Here is a 20,343-nt window from a genome sequence, read left to right on the forward strand (position 1 = left end):
TAAAAACAAATCAAAAATGCTCTCGGTAAACCCGAGCCTCAGGCCGGTGCCAAGGCGCCAAGGCACGCGATCAATATAAAACCTGGGGTAAGACAGGCGGGGCCCACGATGTCTCTTCCTACCGACATCGCGTGCTAGATCCATGCATTTATCACCGTACAACCATGGAGGAATACCGGCGACCCCGAGTACACAAGGCATGTGACGCTTGCGGGCGAAGGAAAGTGCGCTGTAATGGTCAGCAACGGTGCCAACAATGCGAGCACTTGGGCCTAGTTTGCACGTATACCGATAACCGGCTCGCGCGGTCAAGGAAACATGCGCTGCGTCGAGGAGAGATTATCTCGAAACATAAAACGGAGTCGTCGTCAAACCCACTTCTCGCTCCTGCTTTATCATCAGACTCAACCCCGTACTTTGAAAGCCTGGTCTCGGAATACATGCGTTTCGTATACCCATTCAATCCCATCATGACCGCCGACGAGGTGCAAGATGCAATCAGCAAAATGAACTCTGACAGAGAAAATGCGGCATTTGTATACGCGTTTGCTGCGGCGACTATTGACCTGACGCAATCCAATCGCCCCACGTCGAGCGCCTCGACCCAGCTCACCCAGCTCATCAACCAATCCATCGAAATCCAACCGCCAATGTTTCTTGGATTCCGGCCGTCCATCCTGCGCACAATGACGAATATTTTTATTCAGATGTGCTTCATGAGCCTTGGTCAGTACGACCTAGGCTTTATATATTTGCGTGAGGCCATCGCCATGATCCACCTGCTGCGGATTGAGGACAAGACCGTTCTCGGAAGTCTGCATCCTACCGAACGAGCCCGACGCCAACGTCTGTACTGGTTATGCTTCATCCACGAACGATTCATGTCGATCGTCCACTTCTCTCCCGCCACGATGTCCCCCCCATGCCTCCTTCCCCGAGGCTGACCCCCAACCTACCCGCCGAAATCTCCCAGGCTGGATCCAAGTCATCAAGACCTTCCTTATCCTCGAGCCAACCTTCATCAACCTCTGGATCGGCGATAGAAGCCAAGTCTCAGCGAAGTGGGTCGAGCAAAAGCATCGCGAGCTAGACGACGCCCGCTGGGAGCTCGAAGTCTCAATGCTGTCTGAGACGCAGCAAGCAGATCTCGTCATCACCAGACAATGGATGCGTACTCTTCTCTGGCAGATGGCCATGTCCAACTGGCTTTTGTCCTCTCGTCCTCTCTGTCCGTCCCTGTCCTTGGAACTCCCGCTCCGACTCTCCAGCCAACTGAGACAATTTCTGACTAAGATCTCGCAAAATACGATCCGCGTGCACGGATCTTCGATCCTCACCAAGCTGGTGGAGATTATTAATATTATCGCAGACGTGGTTATCCATCTCCCGCAGGCGTCACTGGAGCTCACGACTAGTCGTATTGGGGATATCGTCTTTATGAAGAGTGTGGTGTTTTCGTTTCATAATTTGCAGCAGGTGTCCAAGGATATTCTTATTGAGAAGTTCGGTTTGATTAGGGATCGGTTTCCGGGGATTGAGGCTGCTTGTGAGTTGACTGTTTAGTTGGTGTGAAGGTTGGTATCACTTAATGAACTGTTTTATGAGCCTGATGGAGCGTAACTGAAGGAGAGTTGACCGCTGCGTAGAACGAGGGCCGGAGCCTGTGGAATGATGATAAGCCCTGGGGTATAGAGGCATAGCAGTGAACACTGTCAACGCCATCTCTGGCTATAAGCACTTTAGAAAGAAATCTTAGTCAACTCTAACTGGCTTCTTACAAGAATATTCTAGATCTACCAATCAAATGACGTCAATCTTATCTACTAGAACCGCTGATTACACAGGCCCGTAGAAAGCCTAGGGGGTCTAAAAAAGAAAGAGATATTAGGATTTGAGCGGGCCGAACGAGCGCTTTGGTAGGGACCAGGTACTAGGTAGTCAGGCAGGTGGTAACCCTACTATGCTAGAAGATTCTTCTTAAATAGGAAGTATCAGCAGCTTCAAAGACTAAATTATAATATACATGAAAATTACAGTATATTATTCTTTCCTGAGTTTAGCGTAAGGTCCAAATCACAGCACCGTGGATCGGCTATCTCAGAGCTATCTCAGAGATGCCAGACGACCCACAAGGCCCACAACCCATTATCAACCTACAAGAATAGGCATCTGAACCTCTTTAGGCCAAGAGAACGGCACAGCTAGCAAGCACAGCTCAGAAGTGTTGTGCGGGTATCCCATGGAGCCCCGATATCCTAGCCGAAAAGACAGCCTTGTTTGCTAGAACTAATCTCGCAAAACTACCGAGGGCAAATGAAACACGGTACAACGCTATTCCGTGGTTCTTAGGGTGCTTGATCTCGGTATTCCTTCCACACTGAGTGTAATTGTGGAGTATAATACCTCACAAACTAAGATTGAACTATACTATCACAAGAATAATACTCAGCCTGTTCGTGTTCGCCCACTGGCGTTCTGAGCGAACGCTTATTTGTTTTGACCATGCCGAACGCGCAAGATGTCCTTACGGCGGATGACTTGGAGAAGACCATGACGCATGATAGGTACGCATATTCAGGGACGGCGAAAGCCCTTGATGATCTATACCACTTGATCGAATCGCAGTGCGGCGAACTGGTGCCATTAGAGGGACCTGAGTCACTTATTGATGAGGATATACACGACTTCCACAAAGTGGAGTACGGCGAACTGGCCCCATTAGAGATACTTGAAGACTTCTCTAGCGGCGACTCAGATAGTTGTGACTCACCACCTACTCCAACGGAGTTTGCTAATAATCTCGGTACCTTTGGTGCTCTGTCCGGCAAGTGCAAACCTGAATCTTTGAATGAAACCGTCATTGGAGGTGCAGTTGTGAGCAATCTCTCTTTGGTGGTACCTGACCGAAAGGCGACGAAGGAATTCGTAGAACTTCCCACCATCCCTATCGAAGACCAAAAGGCGACGACGGAATTCGCAAGTCTTCCCATCATCCCCATCAAAGGAAGTAACAATGTGACCACGCAGCTATTGGCAGAAGTCCCAGGGGAGACTTCTGAGGGAAAGACACGCCAACTCCCTATTTTGCTTTTGCCGGAAGAAGGGAATCATGTACCGGTCGCCACAGCTATGCATAGCGAGCTCCCAGCTGGCGCGACGATGCTTTCGGATTTGATCACTGTGGCCTCGAATACAGACGCGACAGAATCGGGAGAGAAGAAGAAAATCGTTCAATCCAAACTTGACAACTATATGTTGTCGGGAGACATTAAGAACGTATTCGGCATCAAGGGCTTGAAGGGCAAGCTTTATAAGTTCAAGGGTAGGTGTAGCGATACGAAAGATGGGAATTGCAGAAGCTGATTCGTTCGTTAATAGGTCCTGGGGAGCAGGCTGGGGATGGAGAGAAGAAGGAGGAGAACGCTGAAGCAGATAAAGATGACACAGATGGTAAAACAGAGGATGATGGTGAGGGGGAGAGTTCAGAGCCTGCACGTGAAAAGGTCAAGTTGAACCCAAAAAGTTTGGCATTGAAGGGAGAACCTTTGGGAACGCTCTTTCCATTTATCGAAGATGTGGACCTCAAGAAAATGCCCATAACCAACCTCGAGTTTACCTATTGTGAGGAGAAGCAGAGCGCCTTCTTCCCTCCTGGCCTGCGCTTAGAAGCCGATGTATTGCTCAAAGATAGCCTCCAGTGGGCGAGCGATGCACTGAAGTCAATGTTCGGTGATCAGAAGCCGCCTGACTCGATCCATCTCAGTGCCCATCTTTCAGATACAAGAGATTGGTCTAAGCGACCAGTGATTGAGAAGTTTGTGCTCCAGGGCTACTTTAGAAGCATCGGTTTGAAGACTTGGGACGTCCTTCAATTTACGACAATGGGTGTTGAGATCACTGGTACCAAGGCAGCCAAGGGAAAGCGTAAGAAGGACTCATCCACCGATGATTCGAACGGAAACAAGGACAAAGACGAACCTGATGAGTCTGAGAACGAGGTATGTTGGAACCCAGCCCCTGAGCTTCCAAAGACAAAGCAGCTAAGACAATACAGCCCAAAGATGACGAGAAGGATGAGACCGAGACAGAAACAGAGGAAAATGAGAAGTCCACGGATGAAAACGAAGAGGGAGAGAAGGAAGAGGGGGAGAAGGAAGAGGATGAAGGGAAAAAGCCCAAGGAGAAACAGTCCTGGAACTTTGGCTTTGCCTTTTTTGGAACAGCAATGATTACCAAATTCCTCACGCTAATGCTCCTTTAGAGTTGAACTACCGCATTGCTCGGGACTTTGAAGCCGATGGGAGTGGAGGCAATAAGGATGACCAAGAAGATGAGCAGAAGGAGGACAAACCCGAGGACAAACCCGAGGACAAACCCGAGGACAAACCCGAAGAGAAGGATGAGGAAAAGACCGAAGCCAACGGCAAAAAGATTGTCAAGGGTAGCTCTAAAAGCTCGAGTGGAAAGTCTCTAAAGAAGCCTAAAAAGCAATACTCGGATGGCGAACACAAGAAAGTGTGGAGCTTGGTTATCTTCTCTGAGGAATGGAAGGATATCTACGGCATTAAGAACGTCTCGGTGAGTGTAGCAATTCGTGTACTGGGAATTTTAGCTAACCAGTCTTCCTTTACTCAGTTGACAAAGGCCGAGTTCAAAGCCTCCTTCGAACAGGGTAAGTTCTCAGAGACCGTAAGCCTGGATCTGTCAGCAAAGCTGGATTTGGGAAGCGGAACCCTTGAAGTCACAGGGAAATTCTCCAAGAGTAAGTGGAAGCTGTACGTTGATCATATTTGAACATTGATTAAACCGATGAGTAGATGAAAACTTCCTGAATGCCGAAGTGGGCGACCTCACGCTCAGTGACATCAAGAAGATCCACGCACAAATCGCTGGTTACGAGGTGCCAAAGGATGACGCAAGTGAAGAAGCAAAAGGCAACGAAATCACATTCAAGAAGCTTCATCTCAACCTGTCTAGCAAGAAGGTTGGCGAAATTACAGAGAGATGCTTGCAATTGGATGGCTCCGTTACATTCAACGAACATTCTAGTGCGAGTGCCATGATCAAGATCGATCAGGATGGTTTGACAATCAATGGAGATGTTAAGGAGTTTAACATTCCTGACACTCAGATCAAGATCCAGAAGGCCGGAATGTACATCTACATTGGATTCAAACAGGGCAAGAAGAGTAAAAAGAGCAAGAAGACAGTCAAGGGTCAGAAGAACCCCAAGGCTATCACTGACGGAGGAGCAGAAAAGGAGATCAACAAACCCGATGAGAAAGAGAGCAAAGGTGACGCCGTTGACGACGACAAAGCCGTGACAAAGACAGAAGACGAAGGAGAGAAGCCCGAGGAGAACCAAGAAGTAAGCAAGCGAGAGAGCCAGTTCTCTATCCTCGGTACTGTTCAAATTGAGAAGTTCACTGTGACCGTTGGTCTCCATATCGAGAAGAAGAAAGACAAGCAGAAGCGTGACTGGGTTCTTGTTGGCAGTGTCGATAGCATCAAACTGAACCAGCTTTGGCCAGCTCTTGAGGGCGGGTTTTTGGACCTTGAGCTGGTCCATGTTGCACTCATTGCATCCTCAGAGGATAGAAAGAGAAAGAACCCAAGTGAAGAAGTGACTGAAGTGACTGAAGTTGACAGTTGGGATGTCCTCGCCCAAGTCGATTCGTACAACTACCCCGTCGCCAAAGGTATGTGGGCTCCTATTTAGTTGAAAAGGGTTATATGAGTTCTTACTAACGAAATAAGGTGTTCAATTGTTTGCAACCATTAAGAAGTTCGACGCCCTTGACCAAATGACTGACGGCAAGAAGATCGGTGGCCTTGTGTTGGGTGTGGGCTTCTCTCGGGGCAATTTACAATTCACTATCGATATGCCCAAGTCACTCGAGGTAAGAAGAACAAAAAATGGGAGATTGTTCTTGCAAGGCTGATTAGTTGGATCTAGGTTCCTCTCCGTGACTATGCAAAACTGGGTGAATTCGGCGCCGCCATCGTCGCTGGTGATGGTAGTCCCTACCTGCAGCTGAATGCCACCTTGACTTTGCTGTTTGATGATCAACCTCCGATCAGGGTTAGAGGTAACATCAAGGGAGCCATTGAACGTGCCCATGGACAACTGTACGCAGTTACTCTTCTTTATTTCCGAATGTTGTTTTATATTGCTGACTGCGAGAACAGTTACATGGACTCAGAGGACAAGTGGGCCAACCCTTTTAAGTTGAACAAGAAGGTTGTAATCTTGAAACTTGGAATTGGTGCCGGATTCAAATATGCGACTGTCCTTGTTCATGGGCCTGAGTAAGTTTCTGATATTCTTAGCGAGGAGAACGGACTTTGTTAATATAGATTAGTCGTTTGGAGGCTGCGGGAAGACTCAATATCGGCGACGATTTCAATGCAGAGATGATCCTGAGCTTGGGCATTGGTAAGGAGCAAGTGATCTCTGTAGAGATCAGTGAAATCAATATTGGGAAGCTTTTTCGACTGGCAGCTGAGATGGCCGATTTTCAGGCATTGAAAAAAGACCTCAGTAACGCTGACAAAATCCTCATCTTCCGTGATCTCAAGTTTTATTTCTCCACGGGTGCCCAGGTCTTTGATGTTTACTATGAACGTGGTATTCACATCAAAGGTGAGGTAGAATTTTTTGAGAAGAAGGGTAATTTCGACGGACGCTTCAACGACGATGGTGTCGGGATCCAGGCAGGTATCGACAACTTGAACATTGGAGGCCTCGAAGTCAAATCTGCTTCAGCTGATGGAAAATGCGCGACAGTCGACATTGAAATGACAAAGGAGAAGCCGAAAATTCTGATCGACGGAATGATTCAGTATCATGACTTCCATGTGAAGATATTCATTGATGCTGATGTGCAAGAAAGACGTTTGGATGCCGATATTTCCATTCAATTCCTTGAAAATCTGTCCCTCCAGCTCAAGGCAAAGGTCAGAGTTCCCGAGGGCAGGTCACTGGACGGACTAGAGGCGAGGTTTGAAGCAGAGCTTCGACCAGACCTTTTCGGTGCGATCTTCGATGGTATCGAGCAGAGCATTGATGCGCTTGGGAAGCTCGCAACACAGACCATCGACAATGCCATAGAGGATCTCGAAGGGCAAATCAATAAACATGACCAGGAACTGAACGGGATGCAGAAGCAACTGGATCAGATGCGGATCAATTCAAATAAAGAGGTCCTCAAACGGCAAAATGAAATTGAGCGTGACGATGATGAGCTGACCAGGTTGAGAAATGAACTTGATCGCCTTGAGCAAAACGTGAAGGATGCCCAACGTAAAAAAGACAAGAACACTGGTGAAATCAACAGGAAAAAATCTCAAAAAGAGGCTGCCCAGCGCAAGCTTGATGCTAAGATACGAGATATGACGTCCGAGTACGAGCGCAAGTTGAAGGAGCAGAAAAACAACCAGAGAGAGTGGGAGTCGGAGAAGCAGAGGCTGGAAGCCCAAAAGGAGTTCTCATGGGGCGATATTTTCAGGAGTGCTGCAATTGCAGAGGGAGTGAGGAAGCTTTGGGATGGTAGGTGATTTTATACAATTCTGGGATTCGGAATGCTAATTACCAATTTATAGATCGAGTGTACCAGGCATATGTTAGGAAGGAACAACTCTGGACTGCTCACTTGAATGCTTCATTTTTGAACAAGGCTGGAACGGTGTGTTTGTTCATTACTGTCTCGCTATAATTGCAAATGACTAACGATTATATGCCGCAGTGGTTCATATTCTCAGAAGCTAATGCTGGCTTGGAGTCAGTGAAGGCACAGCGGGATCTTAACATGGGTTTCTTGAATACTGCAAGCAATGTCATGAAAACCCCAGAATTCAGAGAAATTGAAAGGGGCATCAACAATGCTGTAGACGAGATTAACAAATTTGGCAGAGCGGTAGATGCGCTGACGAGAGACGGCCTCTACGGTTACATTCGAGAAATGTCTCGAGATGAGAAAGCAGAACTGAACCGCGAGATCCAACTTCTTGAGGACCTTCAGAGAGAAAGCAGAGAATTGACAGCTGCACTTACTAAGGCGAAGAATGAGCTTGAAAGGAACAGGGGCAGAATTACAGCTGAACAAAGGAAAGCCCAGAATGATATTGTGAGGCTCGAGCAGGAGATAAAGCTCAAGCCTTTCGACAGTGAATTCCGAGCCAAACAACGCGAGCATGCCAACGTTACCGCGCAGGTTCACGCCCTCCAGCAAACTCTCAAGGATGTCAGAAATGGCATCGATGCAAGAACCAAAGCAGCGAAGCACACCATCGAAGAGCTGAAGAAGGGAACCCCCCGAATTACTCTCATTGTGGTCAAGGCAAGCACAGATGTCTTCATTAAGAACGAACCACTGGTCTTTTCGGTTGATGTGGAGTGGCTGGGTGAGAAAAAGAAGTATGAGGTGACTTGGGCACCAGGAGCCAACCCGGGAGATCTGTACAAGGGCATTGCAGACAAGATCATTGGCGGTCGTTAGGTATCTATCATTTATTCAGTCTTGGTGAATATATAGAGTCAAATTCTAGTAAAGTTCTGGACTTCAGAAATTGAATATTGTTGAATACTCCAAGTCAATAAATTAATGGAGGAACTCAATGGGGGGATTCCCTTATAGGTATAGGCTAGTGTCATGTGTGGGATTTTGGTAACGGCGTCTCTTGTGTCCTTAGAAGTTCATCGGCTTGACATCCTGAAACTTTCGATTCCCAAGATCTCTCATCAAATCGGTAGGTTTTATAAGTATTAGTTATTAAACCAGGTTGGCTGACGTAATGTTACATAACAGAACACCATGAACTCACCCACCATGACTTCTGACTTCGAGCGTGCTACACTCCCTCCACATGCTCCACGACCTTCCCCTATCATGGATGTCGAAGCATTCTCAAGCAACCAATTCATGGAAAACTTGCCAGAAGAAACCGAGCCAATTATCGCGACAAACAAACAGGCAATCAGAAGGGCGCTCAAAAAGAAGCTCGATACCGATGAAGAGGAATCGGAATTCATCCTGTTTTCATATGTTGGGCCACAGCTGTTCGGTCAGCTAAGTAATGATGGAGGTTTACGTGGGGAGATTGGAATAAGAACATTCTACGATGCTTCTTCTCGCAATTTAATTGTGAAGATACCTAGAAGAGCTCATGAAGCGGCTACTCGTGCCCTCGAATTCCTTATCGTGCAGGAGGCCTCGCGACAGGGGCTTGATGACCAGCTTCTTGCTGTTGGTTCTGAGACAATCAAGGAAGACCCATATAGTAAAGAAGGTGATGCGGCTTTCATCCCACAGGGACCTATTCCAGGTAGAGATGATAAATGGCCTACTCTTGTTATTGAGACAGGTCTTTCGGAGAGTCTTCTAAGGCTCCGAGTTGATGCCTCATGGTGGCTCACCATGTCGAGTGGGTTGGTTAAAATGGTAATAATAATATCAATCGATCGGGCCCAGCCGAAGATTCTCTTGGAGTGCTGGAAGTTGGGGGCTGTCCAACACTCCCATCAGCTTCGGAGTTTATGTCGGAACCCCCTACGACCAACAAAAACCCATTCAATCACCATGACGCACAATGGGACCAGCACTACCATTGCAGGAGCACCATTGGTGATCCCATTTGATGATGTTTTTGCCATCCCCCCATCTGGCCCTACTCAGGGCGATTTTGTCTTTGGGTCAGCGGTTTTAGAGGGATTTGCTCGTAAGGTTTGGCGGGGACAGAAATTAATATAGGTTACATAGGGCTTTGTAGCTGTCCAGCTGGCATTTCTTCTTTTTATTTTCTTTTCAGTTTCTAGAAAAAGGATATTTAATTACTCGACGATGAATGGCAATCTCTTTTCTCGCTAAAAAACATCCTTCCGGCCTAAACTATTATTTTCGTATGTATGAGTAGGAAGATTATCAATTATTGACTATACATCCGCTGTCTAATAGGTTATAAAGCAAGTTCGTGCCGTGCAAGAGGCGTCTTCGTCATTATCTTGGGACAGAATGAGTTGATGCCCATAATCTAAGCTCCGAAATTACGTATTCCAACTAAATATCCTAGCTAACACTACTAAGTTTGGTTATCACCGTCAACCTCCTATTGGCAAAACTACTCACTTCCCGATAGAACTTTATCACTACAACCTGGTCTGATCATCTTTCTATATGGTGACGATGTCACTGAAAATACCTGTTCACAATTTCCTTTGGGGGTGTCTTCCATGGGTCAGAATAGGTAGCTGACGCCAATATTGCATAATTGGCGGCAGGTATCATCGAAAAAAGCATCATGAAGCAACTCAACCTCTGCCCCACAATACCACAAGAACCTCTCTAACTATGGATGTCTCAAAATTTCAGCAGGATAAGTTTCTAGAATGCCTGCCTGAAGGTACCCCGGAAATAATCGCAACCAAGATCCGTGCGATCAAGACGACGCTCCAACGACGCCTCGATGTAGACGAATCACATTCTGAATACTTCGTATTCTCCCACGTTGAACCAGAGGTTATTGACCAAATGATCGACGACCCTTGCTTGTATGGTGGGATCTGCATGCGGGTTTTTTATAACAGCGATCTACGCAAGTTGGTCGTGAAGATACAGAGGCGGCCATATGAAATTGCAACGAAGGCTCTCGAATTTCTGATTCTGGAGGAAGCAGCGCATCAGGGTATGGGAAGTGAGCTGAGGCCGATCGACAGTACAACAATCAAAGAAGAGCCCTATGCCAAATAGGGAGACGCAGAATACATTCCACGACGATTGATTCCGGGGAGAGACCGTAAATGGCCTACCTTGGTGGTTGAAACTGGTCTTTGTGAGAGCCTTCCTCGCCGCCGTGTCGACGCAGAGTGGTGGCTACTCATGTCTAAAGGACTGGTTAAATGGTTATCATCATATCAGTCAACCGAAAGCAACCGGAGATTCTTCTCGAAACGTGGCAGCTCCAAGTTCAGCACTCCCTGGATCAGACTGTTGCTCTACCGGCGAAAACACAGGAAGTTAAGATGAATCGGAGCGATAATACCACTCATGCTATCGGAGCGCCGTTGACAATCCGATTCCAAGATATCTTTTTGAGTGATCCGTCTAGGTCGACTCAGGGCGATTTCATTTTTACGAGATCGGATTTAGAAGAAATCGTTCATGCGGTCTGGGGAGAACAGGGCTTCCTGCCAGTTCCACCATAGCTTCACATTTTGAGCTCAACAATATCGAGGCTGTGGTTGCATGAAACAATGAATTGGAGCCGGGTGGAAGATACGTCTTGTTGGCTTCGACAGATTTGAATGTGTCGGGTTAGTTAATGATTGAATACTCTCATACAGAGTTCCGCGTATGTGCGGCCTTTCGTCTCCGGTACACGAAAGAACGCCCAGATCAAGCAAAGAAAGCATATACCCGCCCAGAAAACGACCGCCTTATTCCTCCAATTCCAGGCAGTTGGGTTGAGCATGTAGGGAGTGATAACGCCGCTAACAATGCTGCAGACATTGTACACATCTCTGGCTAAGCTGACAGTTTTTGCCCGAAGGCGGAGTGATGATACTTGTGAAATAAGAGAGTAAGTCACCGTTCCCACCGTCAGATCATAGCAAAGCGCAAATACTAATAGTAGACTTCCTACCGCCCACTGCCCTGTAGTAGTAGACTCGGGAGAGAGAGATGTGAACCCAATACCCCAAAGGAGAAGGGTTAACGCGCACAAGCCACTGACATAGAACTGCCGCCTCCCACAATATACCATGAGTAGCCATGCTTCGAAGACCCCAGCAAACCCAATAGCGTACTGGCCCATGGAAAGACTAAACAAGTTAGATTCATGGAGACCCGCTTGGAGAAAGAAATATGTCAAATTGTTCATCAAAGCGGTACCACAGAGGTTCTGTGTGGCCCAAGAGAAACAGGAGATGTCGGTGCGGCGGAGCTCTGTTGTAAAGATGAGCTGTTTTTTGGGTGAGGTATTCAGAGGGTTAGATGGTTCTCGGATGATTCTACATAATGATGACATTCATATATCTTTTGTAATTTCCTCTGGAGCCCACCACGCCCAACTATGAGGATTAATAGCAAAGGAAGCTTTAGTAGGAAGTTGCTCGGTTTGCCGCTGTTGGGGTGGCCAGGGTATCTAGGGCGTGTTAAAAGTGCATCGAGTGAATGAATTTTCTGGCTCAAAAGGACCCAACTCAAGGTATTGCGTCAATAAATGTCACAGAAAAATGTGTAGGCCGACTCTCTTTGTTCTATTTTAAATTTCCTACTGTGTACTCCCATACCAGAGTGGATTCCCTCTGGTAGAACCTGCTATTTAGTGTTTGTAGGATGCTGCTCATCGTTTACGCCGATCCCCAGTATGTCCCCGAGCAAAGAAAATAAAGGGAGACAGAAGAGAAAGAGGAGACGAAAATGTTAAATTATTTCTCACCACATACATCTTATAAACCGAGAGTTATAACTGCAGGCCCGCGAAGGAATATTGAGTCATTCTTCCTATCCAACTGTCTTGACAAGTGGTACTTCGCACTTTGCTCGACACAAATGTATCACATTTTCAATTATCCTTGCCTTATATATAGTGCCCTTTGTTGTGGGATTCAAAAGTCCACGGATTGCCTTACTACTGAATAGATTGCATCGATATCGAGAGCCAATCCAGACCAATTTCTCAAGTTATCGAATAAGCCGGCACATATTTTGGAGTATATTCCACAATCCAAATAGCCCCCACTCCTACTGCCTCTGGAACACAAGACTGATCTTGTCGGGGGTTGACTCAGGCAATAGTTTGGGTTTGCTGCTTCGTTTTGTAATGTCACAGCGATTGCTGTGCGTGGCTTGCGAGGCGCGCATATCGAACCTTGCCAAGATACAATCAACCCTCGAGCAGAGGTCCATACATGATTCCAGAGACATTGCTTTATCTGCATACCAATGTGAGGGGCCTCCTGGGGAAATGGCATAGTTACAGTAGACCTTGAACTTGACACCATTGATCGTTTCTATGGTCCCATGCATCTTGGTACACCTTTGCTCTGCGTTGGAACGATAGTATTCGAGAACTTGTGCGCTGGTCATCTGGTCCAAGTTCTTCTGACTGGATAGACACACTTTCTCTCGGGCGAGAGCGGCATCTCTTTCCCCCTCCACGGTCTGCTTCTCACCTTCCAGAATGGCTTTCGTGAGAAGGCAGTTGGCTAGGGTCTGATCATCTGGATCACTTTCTGTGTCTCTCCAGTCGGTGCGGGTCAGTAGCAACCACTCGCCGTTTTGGTCGGGATGTTCTTCGAATCCAGCTCTAGAAAGGTAGCAGGTTCCGCCGCCCGTTACGCTGGGGTGCGACTTCCATGATGCCGCATAACATGGAGGGTTGGACCCAGCCTGCTCTAAGCATATCTTCGCACATTCATAGACGTTGGAAACATCGTAGGGCCGGCTGTAGACCCTATTGGCATAGTGGAGCTACGTTACATTCCCTCCGTTCGCATAGACAGGATCGCTGCTCAAGGAACCAAGATTACCGGATATAGCTGAACAGTTCAGTGAGGGTATTGTATTCCTACAGCCGGAGCAAACCGGTCGCAGATATCTACAATATGAACTCTCAGGGTTATTCGGCTGTTATTCAGACAGTGCCCTCATGTGAGGCACTGAAGATACGGCTCTATCCCAACTGTTGGGTCATCTATGATGTAACAGTAACTGAATGCGGATTAAGCCAGGCTATACAAAGTTCTCCGCGGAAAAGAATGGATGAGTCATCACGTTGTAGCGTTGGCATATCATTCCTGATGCCACAAGAGGAATCTATTTGTTGGCCAGACAAACACAGTAAATCAATGCAAGGGCAATGATACTGGGAGGACTGCAGGATACCGGAGGGCCGGAGGAGTTTCGATCATTACTCTGCTGAAACCCGTACCGTACAAGAGTGGATACAGCAATTGGTAAACTCATGAAACATTAGTAGTTCGGCCATATATGTAGACAATAGGTGCTTTTGCAAACACTCTATTGCCTGTTTCGTTTGGTACATAGAATCATGGATATAATTCGGTATGATCTTCCTCACCGGCTGATTGCTCTATATTCTTTGCGAGGCGAGACCGGCATTTCAGCTGTCACATTTTATTTCCTCCATCGCCATCGCGATGCTTATGGCCGTTCTGGAGTGGTCAGCCCGGGTTTCTACCATCCCTACAGAATACCCAGTCCTCAGCCAATTCCAATATTTTACTCTTGACCACATCGTCCTATCAAAGGGCCTCTCTAAAAACCAGATAAAGTCTTCTCCCGACGACACTCCGTTTAATAGAGTCAACTATTTTTTGAATACCCCACGATCATCTGGTCCCGATACTGAAGATTCAAATCGAACATACAACTTTAAGAGGTGGCCTAACTATCTCTCGAATAAATAGAATAGCTAGACTTGTATCTCTACCTGCAATCCAGTAAATCTATGTCTATACCACTGTCGAGGTCCGGCTTATATCAGTATTCAGTCCTACTGCCCTGGATAGGCCTATATACAACTCTATCAAAAGAACCGGGATATCACCGTTCTGACAAGAGTATTGCAGATATCATTAGCCAGGAAGCTCTCGGCTGTTGAATCGCAGTACCTTTTCCAAGCCCTTCAGCCGCGTTCGGTGGTTCAGGTAAAGGGCCAAGAATGTAACATAGCTCTACTACCCGCTCCGGATCCATTACCTAGCTAGATAGAACGATGACTTCATGATTCCCAGCGCGCTATCCTGAATCCCTAATTATAAAAAGCTTATGAACTAATTAATTATTTCTCATCCTTACTACACAATCTACATTCACTGATCTGCTCTAGGGTAAAACAGCTACGAACATTTCCCCTGCGATCTCGTTTGTCTACACCTACCTAGGCCGAGTAGACCAGTAGCTTTTGTCGGACCTATGACTTTTCCTGTATATATATACTTAATGTAAGATCCAAGTAGGTCATCCAAGGATGGACGACGCAATGGCCCAGTCGAGGGCTAATTTAGAGACACGACTGGGTTAAGCATGGCTAAAAACGATGGAACAGTAGTCCGATATTGAGTCCAGAACCGTACCGCATATGAAGAGGTTAAACGGCTATGATGACCACTGTACCAGTAACCTGTGATTCACGAACATATTTAGTTCCTCGGAGTGGTATAATGCATAAGGCTCCGGAAACATCAATCGAATATCAAGTGGGCTGATCGTCGCAAAAAGATTACCCGCTCAGGCCGTCATCCCACCAGCCGAAAGATTATTGTAAAGCTTGGATGTTACTATAAAAATAATACGACCTTGCTGGAATTGGGGGTATCTTGGAAAGGGTGGGCTGTACGGATGTTGTTGTTGTTGTCGTTGTTGCTTCTCCCGTTTGGATTCTGCTAGTTTCATTTTACTCGACAGTTGTCGAAGTCATCGAGGGGCCGATAGACGTGGTGACAGCGGCGTCCTGAAGCACTGCATATCATGTATGAGCTCCACCTTGGGTACAACAATAGAACACACGATCTTTCGAGAGAAAGCCTGATAACCCAAGCGACAGCGTGATTCACTTGCCAATACGTCTATCTGAGCCTTGGGGGGATTCTATCCCAGTCCAGACCAAAACTTCGGATTCAGCGAAAGCCCCCATGACCTTAGTGACAGGTTGCTGATGCGCCTTGAGAACTCAGACGCGCATGGAACAAATGTGGCATACATTATGACCAATGCCGTTAGCAGCATGTATATGGGGATAATTTGACAATGGAGGTGTGGCTGACACATCCTAAGGGGAGAATAAAGGTCTAGTATTGTAAGTTGCATAAGACGCTCCGTATAGCTACGCTACTGAGCTCAGAGGACGTGCTGGTAGAGGATGCCGCCTTCTAACGAGGCTTTCGTAGACAACCAGCTTAACGTAGAATTTATGTCTTACCCCGATAGCACCTATCATAGAGGGTTTTCAAGCATGACAGCATACCATCAAAATAGAAAATCACGCAATCTGGGACTAATTACTCGAGCAAGCTCTTTTCCGATACTCTCTGAGCTACAGCCGCCAGAGTATAATGCTTACCACTAATTCAATAGACTAACTACGAGAACAATAAGCCTTGTAGAATTATGAGCTAAGTGAGCACCCAAAGTCCCCCCAAGTTGGGCAAGACATTATTGTTGGTCTTGCCTTTGAACAGTACCCATTCCAGGTGCCCAAAAGCACTGGGTGGGGAAAGGATCGCCCAAGGAACCACAACGGATCGGCCCAGAGAGTTCCTTCTCCAAACCTTTATTCGCGGTAGCTGGTGCTAAAGAGCCCAATGAACAAGTCGTCCAACCAAACCAACACGGAACAACGCTCGTCTTCCCAGGGTATCATGGAGGGATGCTACCGCGGTAGTTCATGCACTGGCCGAAGCGCGCGCTGCGGCACACGACGACACGTAGTATCTACTCTCTGCGATTGGCTGCATGCAGGCAAGACATGACTCGCGCGCACACCAAGAGATCCGTGCGTCTTTGTTTCACTGGCTGCCTGGGATATGGAATTGATGCCTTGCCAGCCTTGTCTTTAGACTACCAGATGAGGGCTTCTGGTCCAACGAGCAGATATGTGATCCCTGAATGATGCCTTGCCTTCTGCAATGGCCACAGAGTGGCGGCCACGTCGACACTTGGGACACCGAGTGAGGCGAAATGGTGGACATGAGGCCATGAGACCTCGAGGCATTCCATGAAGAGGAAAACAACAGGACTTAAATTGACCCCATGGTTCCCGATGGGTTGATGCAGTGCCTAAAGCCTCGCGTCTTCGACTGAACAGGCGACGGCGCAACTTTCATTGTTATCTACTGGTTTCTTTCGACTTCTCTTGGGACTTGGCAACCAGCATGCCTTCTAAAACCTTGACTCCCCCTTCTATCCCCTCGCCCAAAGGCCCTGACCAACATGTCGTGAGAGCGTTTCTTGATCAACTCAAGATGCTGTCCTCAAATGCGGGATTTGATGCCATTGTAGGCATTTATGATGAAAACAACAGGCTACTCGACCAGTTGAAGTCTAAAGAGCATGACATTGTAACCCTCAAAGATCAGATGAGCGATCAAGAAAGGAAGCATGAAACGGCCTTGGGCGAAGTGTTTAAGGTTCATGAAAAGGAGAAGGGCAGACACCAAGAAACAAAAGATCATGTGAAGACGCTGAAAACGCTCATTAGTGACAAGGATAAATGTATTTCTGAGCGGGACAAGGTGGTAGATGAGCTGGGGAAGAAGTTGAAGAATCTCGAATCCGACAATGCAAAGGAAAGGGAAAAATTGGCACTTGCTCAAAGGGAGATCAATAGTTTTCAGCAAACCATTCAAGAAAAAGACACTAACATTAACAAGATGCGAGAAACGGAGGCGAGCTTGAAAGATAAACTCACTTCCACCAAGAACAGGGTCAAGGAACTGGAAGATAACGCTAGTGTCCTCAAGGGGTCGCTGAAGGCAACCGAAGCAAGCCTCAACAAATTGCAGGGTTATGCTGTGAAATACAGTGCAGTAACTGAGGACTCAGTGTAAGTGTGCATATAATATGGGAGCATGGCTTCACCAAAAAGTCTGACTTCCTTTAGCATTGAAAGCTTGGGCAAGCTTTGGGAGTCTGCCAAAATTGAAATATTCGCCGTGCTGAGAAACGACCTTCCTGACGAGAGTCTTCGGGTAAGTAGCTGTCGTGGTGCAACTGGAGAAAGGGAAGAGAAGACTAACATAACCCAATGGATTGAAATGGCAGAATATTTCAGCATGGGAGAAGCTTCGAAAACGTGAATTGGCACGAGAGCACAAAATTCCCCTTCCATGTTCGAACACACCAGCGGCGAAGCAGATGAGGCTTGCTACCATCTTGGCTATCCTAGCCAGAGAGATCAACAAGCATATCTTCCTGCCGGTATACATCGCACCCGTCGACAACATGTGTCACCCATTTCGACAAGTTCTCGCCAACGAGGCGGCCATCGATAGCGAGAAAGAGTCGTATTGCCGATCGATTCTTCTGTCGCTAGACCCACCAACTCAAGACAGTCTCTGCTCGGTGGGCATTCAAACTGTGGTGCAGAATGTGTCAGAATATCTGTATGAGTTACTCCCGGAAGACCAACGCCCTGCTTTCTATAATACTCTGAGCAAAGTGGTGCAGAAGGCAGCAGTTGTCTGGAAACCGATCCAGCGCAGCAAACGCAGATATGAGCTAGACTTTGACCCGCCCGCCGCCGATGATGATTGCGATGCCTTCACGTTTCCCAGTACCGAGAAGACGACCACCGAGAGAAACGCCAACCAAAGGAATCCTAACAAGATCTCCTTGGCTGTGTTCCCACGACTGTCTATTATTGAAAACAAGGAAATCACTGCATATACTACTTCTACACAGTTAAGCAGTTCACAATCTCCATGGGTTACTGCCGAAAGGGAAATGAATAAAGAACCGGCCAGTCCCACTATTGGGCGGATGCCCTGGAAAAGGAGATCGAATACTCCCAAGAGTTTATCTCTTCCGAACGGTAGCTCAAAGAAGACTTAAATATCGAATAATATACAGCTAAGCAGTGAGCCTTGACCAAGTCACCGGTGATGGAAGTTTGACACATGATTAGTATGGCCTAGTTGCGTTAATGAAATGATTGCGTTCAAATTAGAGGCACCTTTCTGCCGTAGGGGTAACTTGCAACGTCTCGCTGCGAATTCCACTGCACATAGCAGGGAACACTTTCTAAGAAGCACTAATTTTGCTATCGTATGTCGACATATTTACAAGCCATATGGGTGAGATATCGCTGTAGCGATGTGCTAGTATCGATACCGCGAACCTTCGTTTCAGGGTTAATAGTAGCATTCTTCTTCTGGAAACTGATGCCCGACTTGAGGTCGAGCATCCGGTGGTAGAGGCTACAATAGATACTGATCTTGTTGTAGACCAATTTTATATTGCTCAGGACGTACCACTTTCAATGACCGAGGTCCCCCGTTTTTCACAGTTGTTACATAAAACTTGGTATCAAGGCAGAAGATACTAACCATAGTTTTCCGTCTAAAGCTGGCACGATGACAATCTTCGAAGCTACCTCCGGCCCAAGAATCTAGCCCAATAGTGGCATCGATACTAGTCCCCGCATTCGTGTACGGTACCTTGATCACCGCGTGGTGGTCCATCGACGCGGCATGTTCTCTCCAGAGATGCTCTTAACCATCAAGGGCACATGAACTGCCAAACCAACCCCCTTCAGTTCAGCGTTGAATGACTCTTGCGCGCAGCTGGCTACTTGCTCATTGCGTCCGCCTGCAAGGAATGTCGCCCGGAGCGGGGAAAAGTACGGCGGACTAAACAACTATTCTATTGACCAATTATATCTATTTACTAGGTCTCATCCTAGGTTTAAACCAATTATATACTCTCAATTAGTCTTAGAATTTCAGATTATTGACTAGGCCGGTTCCGAGATGTTGACCGCTTTGAGAGTATCTTAGATTATTAGGGGCGTCAGCACTAGATAATTTGGGATACCAGTCCTAGGTCTGTAACGGCCCTAGTCCCAGGGGTACTAGTAGTAGTGAGGTTCGGGGCGGTAAGACACTAAATCTTTCGAAGATGCGTGGCTTTATGTAAAACGCTAAGAGTTTGGTCAGAAATCCGAAAATCCGATCTATTGTCCATCGGCTCGATTTAGTCCACCGTACCTGACACTATATTCTACACCTCGTGTAACATATCAATACATCAAGTAGGTCCACTGGTTCATCCTAGTTCGACACCGACTGACCTGCGGTTATCCTGTTAGCTCAAGTTAGATTCAGTAGTAGTTTGGCTGCATCAAATAGCTTGAATTAGGCGCCCCCCTCTGGATTTCCCTAGTTAATTTCAGGACATCCTCCTGAAAATGGAAGCTTCATACTAAGCCGAAGGGGTCCTTTTGATGGATACCATTGGTACTGGTTGTATCGTGAACTTCCGACCTGTTTATGTTTTAGAATCTGGAATTCACTTGCTCAACGTAACTGGAGATCCGCACCGAATGAGGACTGCTTTTGGATAGAGCTTGCGGTCTCTTGCTGTCTGATATGCCAGAGCAACTAGCTTGTGTAACCTATCCTGGTCTTTTGGCACCATGCCCTTGTAGAAAAAGTACTTAACCATGTTGACTGTAGACATGTTTGCTGAGTGGAAAGAAATAATTGGCGGTGGAAGAGTCGCGATTCTCGAAGAAAGGCAGTACGCGCTGCATACAGAGGCCTATACCGGGGGCCATCACTGCTTTATAGACAAACGCCCGGCTGGGCAATGTGTACCTCGGATC

General features: G+C 47.0%; 3 protein-coding genes across 3 annotated transcripts; all 3 read left to right on the forward strand.

Moving 5' to 3' along the window:
- Positions 1-164: 164 nt before the first annotated feature.
- On the forward strand, positions 165-1,563 carry ABOM_001760 (Zn(II)2Cys6 transcription factor domain-containing protein; the record flags this gene model as incomplete). Its single annotated transcript, XM_022528890.1, has 2 exons — positions 165-846; positions 974-1,563. 2 exons carry the CDS (start codon positions 165-167, stop codon positions 1,561-1,563), a joined length of 1,272 nt encoding a protein of 423 aa, XP_022393271.1.
- Positions 1,564-2,502: 939 nt separating this feature from the next.
- Positions 2,503-8,498, forward strand: ABOM_001761 (ATP-binding protein; the record flags this gene model as incomplete). The annotated part of the gene is made up of 12 exons (XM_022528891.1): positions 2,503-3,322; positions 3,379-3,998; positions 4,055-4,188; positions 4,224-4,578; positions 4,636-4,762; positions 4,818-5,699; positions 5,758-5,900; positions 5,957-6,129; positions 6,190-6,309; positions 6,363-7,549; positions 7,603-7,685; positions 7,746-8,498. 12 exons carry the CDS (start codon positions 2,503-2,505, stop codon positions 8,496-8,498), a joined length of 5,397 nt encoding a protein of 1,798 aa, XP_022393270.1.
- An 8,396-nt stretch (positions 8,499-16,894) lies between these two features.
- ABOM_001762 (uncharacterized protein) lies at positions 16,895-18,572 on the forward strand (the record flags this gene model as incomplete). The annotated part of the gene is made up of 3 exons (XM_022528892.1): positions 16,895-17,565; positions 17,623-17,710; positions 17,784-18,572. The coding sequence occupies 3 exons, from the start codon at positions 16,895-16,897 to the stop codon at positions 18,570-18,572; spliced, it is 1,548 nt and encodes a 515-aa protein (XP_022393176.1).
- Between the last annotated feature and the right edge of the window lie 1,771 nt (positions 18,573-20,343).

This window comes from Aspergillus bombycis (genome assembly GCF_001792695.1).
Source record: "Aspergillus bombycis strain NRRL26010 chromosome Unknown contig00008, whole genome shotgun sequence".
NCBI classification, from domain to species: Eukaryota; Fungi; Ascomycota; class Eurotiomycetes; order Eurotiales; family Aspergillaceae; genus Aspergillus; species Aspergillus bombycis.